The sequence below is a fragment of the Pogoniulus pusillus genome, chromosome 23 (genome assembly GCF_015220805.1).
Source record: "Pogoniulus pusillus isolate bPogPus1 chromosome 23, bPogPus1.pri, whole genome shotgun sequence".
Classification (NCBI taxonomy): domain Eukaryota; kingdom Metazoa; phylum Chordata; class Aves; order Piciformes; family Lybiidae; genus Pogoniulus; species Pogoniulus pusillus.
The window spans coordinates 4,735,454-4,742,934 of record NC_087286.1 but is presented as its reverse complement, the minus strand read 5'-3'; the positions used below and the strand labels follow the sequence as shown (position 1 = coordinate 4,742,934).

General features: G+C 44.0%; 1 protein-coding gene across 1 annotated transcript in view; it reads right to left on the bottom strand.

Annotated features, from left to right (window-relative positions):
• Nucleotides 1–878: 878 nt before the first annotated feature.
• Nucleotides 879–7,481, bottom strand: part of NKTR (natural killer cell triggering receptor) — a 48,668-nt gene continuing 42,065 nt past the window's right edge. Inside the window, 2 exon segments of the mRNA XM_064162383.1 lie at nt 879–3,645; nt 5,955–6,053. Of these exon segments, the coding sequence (XP_064018453.1) occupies nt 3,567–3,645; nt 5,955–6,053 (178 nt within the window). The 3' untranslated portion in view covers nt 879–3,566.

The following is a 7,481-nucleotide window of genomic DNA, read 5'->3' as shown; positions in this document are numbered from 1 at the left end:
TAGGTTGGGCTGGATGATCTTGGAGGCATCTTCCAACCTGCTTGATTCTATGATTATAAATGGTGGATCGCAGTGCTCCTCTGCTAGTGGCTGGCAAGGCAAGGTAGCCCAAGACCCTGGGCTGTAGCCAGTGTTCTCCACACCCTTCCCCAGCTCGGTTGCTGTTCTTTGTACACCTCAACGTCCTTATTGTAGTGAGTGGCCCCAAACTGAGCCCAGTATTTGAGGCACTGCCTCACCAGTGCCCAATCACAGCCACTGATCACTGCTCTAGTCCTGTTGGGCACACAATTGCTGATCCAAGTCAGCAAAGAAAGAAACCCATCCACTTGTCCTTTTCACCTCAGACCAAGGCAATTAGCCTTTCCATTAAGACAAAGCTGGCATTTTCCATTGAAATCCAGTTTTTCCTAGAACAGAAGGTCTGAAAGACTAATGGATTAGTCCTCTGAGCCCCTCCAGCTGCTGACCTGCACTAATACCACATTGCCAATATGCCACAGCAATGCCTGGGGAATGTGTATCTGGGAAAGGATACTTAGTGAAGTGATTTCACTTGGCACGTTGAGAGATTTCCACGTGGATTTGGCAAGTGCATCTCTCCACAAAGCATAGGAACCTTTTCTGTATCTTGAGGAAATGGCAAGACCTCAAATCACTTGGAAATCTCAAAATATTTGTCCCTCCAACGAGCATTATGTAAACCCAGCCCAGAGTCTTGCTGAGGAATCATTCTCTATGTAGGTCAGAAGGAAAGGCAACTCTTGCAGGCTTTCAAAGGACAAAGGCAGACACAGAAATGGAAGTGCATTTCTACTTTCTCTGCCTGTTTCCCTCAAGCAGCAGTGGATTTTTCCAGATGGAGAGAAACCAGCATCTGCAGATAGGTACAAAAGTTTATTTTACAAACAGCAACTACTTTTGAATAACAAAGTTGCAAAAACATAGACCAGCAGTAGAAAAGCAGCTCAGGGGTACAATTTCTATCTGAGACAACCGAATAGAATTCACTAGGTAAAAATACTCTCCCCTTTCACCCTTTCCTCACAGCCCTTCCCAGGTGTCTGCCAGATGCAATTTCCTTATAAAGCTTTTCAGATATAAACCAGTGACATTTGGTGATTCTGACCAGTTAACTGTTAATTGATTGGCCATTTTTCTGTTGCCTCATTCCAGCCTGAAAAATAACAACTCAGACCTGAAATATGACAAAGTCTGATCCTGGAGCAACTTTTTTCCTTGTAACTATTGAATGGCAACGTTTACATTTATATACTTCTGTTCCACCACTAATTCTATTTACTAAGGGGGAAAAAATGTTACATTTGTACCTAAACTATGAAACTGCACCAAACCTAACCCTTCAGTGAGCAGAGAAATTTCTGCTCAGGATGCTGAAATGGCTGCTACTGTCATAAAGGTGTCTGTTTGCAAAGGTAGACTGAGTAATAAATCACAGGATATTCGGGGTTGGAAGGGACCCAAGGAGATCATCCAGCAGATCACCTCCCAGCCTGTACTGGTGGAGTGTTTATTATTCCTCCCCAGGTGCAGGACTCTGCACTTGTCCCTGTTGAACTTCATCTGGTTCCTGTGCCCAGCTCTCAGTCTTGTCCAGGTCTTGCCGGATGGCTACACAGCCTTTGGCTGTATCAGCCAAGCCTCCCTGCTTGGTGTCACCAGCTGAGCAGACACTCTGTGCCCTCATCAATGTCACTGATGAAGATGTTGAACAGGACTTACAAAGCATAAAAGTTTAGAAGATATTGGTTCTAAAGTTGATTCTATGATTCTATGTGCAAGCATTTTCTCATTGGGCCACATGAGTAGGAAGGGTTTTGAAGTCCTGAAGTTGTGACAAACATCAAGTTTCAGGAACCTGCAGAGGAACATCTTACTCAGCCAATCCTGGACAGAAATGGAGGGCATTATCCTTCAAACTTCACTTTGAATTTGTGTTTCAGAAGTTAAATTTGGGCTAGCTGAAGTCACTCAAAAAGACACTACAAACTGATGTCTAAGCAAGAAAATTACTGCTTTTAATTTTTGAAGCTGTTGGGTCTTGAAGTGGAAAAACAACCAACCAAACAACAAACCCAATAAACCATTTTCAACATGTGAAAACATTTGAGAAAATGAAAACATCTCCAGATATTATTGGAAGTCAGTAAGGAAAACTGTCAAAATACAAGAGTAATTAGCTCTAATAAAGCTACATTAGTCTGTTCTTTCACTACAGACCCCACTTCTCAGGTTACAGTATACCATTAAAAAACCCTGTTGCTCAGTACACAACTTTCTAAACACTGAAAAAGTTTACAAATTGTTTTAAATCAACTCAGAATATTGCAAAGAAAATTTCTTAATGCTCTGCAGCTTCATTTGTCTGTTTGGTTTTTTTGCAAACCTGTATCATGGAGTCATTTTTGGTATTGAACTTGACAGTATTGTCCATGCTTTTTAACAGGCATATCAGCATTTCTGTAGCCATATCACTTTAACAACAGAAGGTTCAGTGGCTGCAGCACCAACATAACCCTCGTGGCAAATGGGAGACATCTGCAGGTCTCTTTATCAAGGAACCATTATGGTTTGTTTTCTTGTAACACCATCGCCACCCAAACCTTTCAGAAAGGGTTTTGAACATACTCAAGCTGACAACTTTCCATTTAAAAACGTGCTGAAGTTTGCCACGTGCTGTAAGATGAAGCAAAATGGAACTCAGAAAGTGCAAGAAAGACTTTTTTGTTTTTAGACTCTTACCATTGCTGTTTATCACAGAATTCACCCCGAAACGTCAAACTTCAGGCAAGCTGAAGGATCAGAACCCTTTTGCCACTATATTTATTGTATTATTACTCACTGCTTGTCAGTTTGAGAGTTCCCATTAAGCAGAGCTTCACCTTTCTCAGCAGAATCCTGGAGTCTCACGATACAGTGAGGATTAAGACAGAGTGGCAGTCTTTGTTTTCCACCACCTAGCCGCCGCGCGCGTACTGTACGCAACGCAAAAACCAGCCAAGGAGACGGCGTGGAACCTGTCTTCCAGCATTTAAAAACAAACCAAAAAAAAGGCATTTTGAATAAAACTAGAACTGGCAGCCTTTGCTAGGTTTATTCACAGTTGCTAGTATATACTGAGTAGTAAGAGGCAGAAAGCCCTCGGGTGTTTAGAAACACATTTTGAAGACAGTACAGCTTGCCGCACCCGGAAAAGTGGAGGCAGCAAATTCACCTAAGTGTCTTCCATGGCTTGGAAAATCCAATTCGAGGAAATAAAACTGGGTTTGGTTGCAGGGTTTTTTTTTTTTTTTTTCTCCTTTTTTTCTGTCTTTATTTTGTAAAAGTAGCATTTGGCATTAAAAAAAAGAATTAGAAAATAAATCAGCTGAGCTGCACTCAGTACTTCCAAGTACAGAGCCAAGCAAGTTTGCTGTTAAATGGTAGCTTCAGCTCAGTAAACGCCCTCCAACTTCACTTGTGACACTGTCAAAACAGGTTTTTTGTTAACATAACATTGAAAAAAGAAGTTTTACTAAATAGTTTCCAACATCAAAGAAACGTTTTCAGCTGTATCTGCTGCTTTCACTGGGACTTCGATTGTTGGAGTAACTGCGATCGCTTTCGCTGTCGGAGTCAGAAGATCTGCAATGAAAGGATTAAAATCCCTCAACGTTTTATTTTGAGCTTCCAAGTCAAAATTGCAACATGTAAAAAAAAATAATAGATATAATAATTAGCAAGACAGACAAGAAGTGACAAGAGAGCAGAGACAAGAAGAAAACAACCTTTTACAGGTTGGTATTTCGTACAAGCGAAGTAGCGATTAAGGGAGACACCAAATTACAGTAGTCACTGACTGTAGATGATGAAAACTCTGCATAGCTCAATTCAAACTGTGTTTGTAACTACAACCTTTCTTGCTTTCTCTATGCAGCTCAGAAATCACCTGGCAGAACTGCTCCTGTAAATGTCAAGAGCTGGCTGAGAAGTACATTCTAACAAATAGGATTTGATAGTGCGAGTGCTGCTCAGCTAATGACTTCACAAACCCTTGCTTTAGGTATTCTATGCTTTTTGTTTGAAGAAGGGTCTTAAGAATTAGGCCCCATAACAGGAGAAATGTGTGTCTGCAGGGTGGAAGTTGTAGATAAAAATGTTTGGGCTTATCCAGAAGATTTCCAAGCTCAGCACCTGGCCAAACATCAAGACAAAGTCCAGATGGCATCAGAAAAGCCATAGGACATACCTAAACCACACAGAATAAACTTTCATTAGAGAGTTTCTAGCCTTGTCCTTGCAAGGAAAGCTTTCCAAATGCAAGGTGAGCACACCCTCATCCAACATGGTTACTCTGAAGTGCCTCAACATCCTAAAAACATTGTTTTTGTTAGTTTATTTTCAATCCTCTTTGTTAATCTCATTAATTTCCCCTCAAATACAAAATGAAAGTTGTCTTCCTCTCAGAATAAGATGAGGGAGTGAGAGCAAAGTCTGCTATGGGTTGACAGTAACTTGTGAAGAGTATGAGGAGAGTAGTCTTGGAGATCTACATGATTTTCCATCAACTACCATGGGACATATTAGGGTAAAGCTTAGAGTGCATATCTGCAAGAAATTCTTTACAGTAAGGGTGGTGAGATACTGAAACAGGTTGCCCAGGGAGGCTGTGGACGTCCTCTCCCTGGAGGTGCTCAAAGCCAGGTCAGATGAGGTCTTAAAGTGACCTGGTCTAGTGCAAGGTGTCCCTGTCAACACCAGATGGGGTTGGAACCAGATGATTTTCAAGGTCCCTTCCAAGCCAAACCATACTATGAATGTATGAATATTACAAAGATACAGAACTAATCACTGCTGACAGAACAAGGGGACAGAGTCTCAAGCTGTGTCAGGGGAGATATTGACTGGATGCGAGGAGGTAGTTCTCGACAGATAGTGTGATTGGCATTGGAATGGGCTGCCCAGGGAGGTGTTGAGGAAAAGCCTGGATGGGGCACTTAGTGCCATGGTCTGGTTGATTGGCCAGGGCTGGGTGCTAGGTTAGACTGGCTGAGCTTGGAGGTCTCTTCCAACCTGCTTGATTCTACGATATTCACATTATTTCTACATCCTGTTCCACTTCTGACCTTTATGTAATGCACTCACACCTAAAAAACTCCCCTGAACTGAGCAGAGTAAAATCTACCCTAAATTCCTCAGAAGCACACTGAATTTGCCAGCAAGTTGTGCTCTCAAAACTATTTTCTATGAAGCTAAAGATCAGTTCTGTGCAGTTCTGCAATTTCTCTTCTGGATTTCCTTCTCTTACACCCACTTTTGCACTCTAACAAGAACTGACCACCCTGTGGGATTCTTTGCATACCAGGCAGCTTTTAATCCGTTGAAGAGGCACTTAGAATCATAGAATAGAATCAACCAGGTTGGAAGAGACCTCCAAGCTCATCCAGCCCAACCTAGCACCCAGCCCTATCCAGTCAACCAGACTATGGCACTAAGTGCCCCAGCCAGGCTTTTCTTGAACACCTCCAGGGATGGTGCCTCCACCACCTCCCTGGGCAGCCCATTCCAATGCCAATCACTCTCTCTGTGAAGAACTTCCTCCTAACATCCAGCCTATACTTCCCCTGGCACAACTTGAGACTGTGTCCCCTTGTTCTATTGCTGGTTGCCTGGGATTTAAATCTCTAGAGCTAGATCATGCTTATTTTGAATGCACACACATAATGAACTGGAGCCTTCTCTTTTTCTTAGTTTGGTTTCTTCCCCACCCTCACATTTCTATCAGAAATCCCAATTTCCTCACTCACACACCTGCTCTAATTATTCCTTTAGGTAACAAGGTATTTTCTATGCTTGGGACAACAAAATTTAGCCTTCATGAACATTCTAAGGATGTATTTAGCAAAATCATTTGCAGAAACACAGTGTCAAAGTCACACTAACAAAAACATTACCTGGATCTCCTGTCATAGCTTCTACATCTTCGGTAGCTGTCACTCCTTTTACTTCTGCTTCGGCTCCTGCTGTAGTAACTATCATATGTGTAAGACCTACTAGAAGAGAGAAGAAAGGTAAATTTGCATTTTCTTCTCTGAATGTTAAAATACACGTTTTAAAGATGTCTAAATACAGAGCTGAGAGTCTGTATGTACACTGGCAGCTCCAAAAGCCAACTGCACCCTGGGCTGCAGCAAAAGATGTGTGGCCAGCACAGCAAGGGATAGGATTCTGCTGCTCTGCTCTTGCGAGGCCTCAGCTGAAGTACTGCATCCAGCTCCAAAACTCCCAACACAAAGACATTAGACCTGTTGGACAGGGCCCAGAGGAGAGCCACAAAGATGATCAGAGGGATGGAGCACCTCTCCTGCATGGACAGGCTGAGGGAACTGGGAGAAGAGAAGGCTCCAGGGAAACCTTATGGCAGCCTTTCAGTACCTGAAGAGGGACCTACAGGAAAGCTGGAGAGGGACTTTTCACAAGGGGCTGTGATGACAGAACAAGGGGCAGTGGTTTTGAACTAGAGCAGGGTAGATTTAGATTGGACATTAGGAAGAAGTTCTTTACTATGAGGGTGGTGAGGCACTGGAACAGGTCGCCCAGAAAAGCTGTGGATGCCTCATACCTGCAACTGTTTAAGACCAGGCTGGATGGGGCATTGAGCAACCTGGTCTAGAGGGAGGTGCCTCTGTTGGTGGCAGAGGGATTGGAACTAGATGGTCTTTAAAGTCCCTTCCACAGGATCACAGGATATTAGGGGTTGGAAGGGCCCAAGGAGATCATCCAGTTCAACACCTCTGCCAGAGCAGGACCACACAATCCAGAACAGATCACTGAGGAACACATCCAAACAGGCCTTGAAAGTCTCCAGAGAAGGAGACTCCACAACCTCCCTGGGGAGCCTGTTCCAGTGTCTCACCATCCTGATATGGTGCTCATATCAGCAATTTGAACTGTCATGTCAGACAGATTTGGTGCGCCCAGGTGGCCAGGGCAGCCAATGGCATCCTGACCTGAATCAGGAACAGTGTGGCCAGTAGGACAAGGGAGGTTATTATGCCCCTGGATTCAACACTGGTCAGGCCACACTTTGAGTACTGTGTCCAGTTCTAGGCTCCTCCATTCAAGAGAGATGTTGAGGTACTGGGACACATTCAGAGAAGGGCAGCAAGGCTGGTGAGGGGCCTGGCGCACAGCCCTGTGAGGAGAGGCTGAGGGAGCTGGGGGTGTGCAGCCTGCAGCAGAGGAGGCTCAGGGCAGAGCTCATTGCTGTCTACAATTACTTGAAGGGAGGCTGTAGCCAGGTGGGGTTGGTCTCTTCTGCCAGGCAAGCAGCAACAGAACAAGGGGACACAGTCTCAAGTTGTGCCAAGGGAGGTAACAGGATGGATGTTAGAAGGAAGTTCTTCACAGAGAGAGTGATTGGCATCGGAATGGGCTGCCCAGGGAGGTGGTGGAGTCACTGCCCCTGGAGGTGTTGAAGC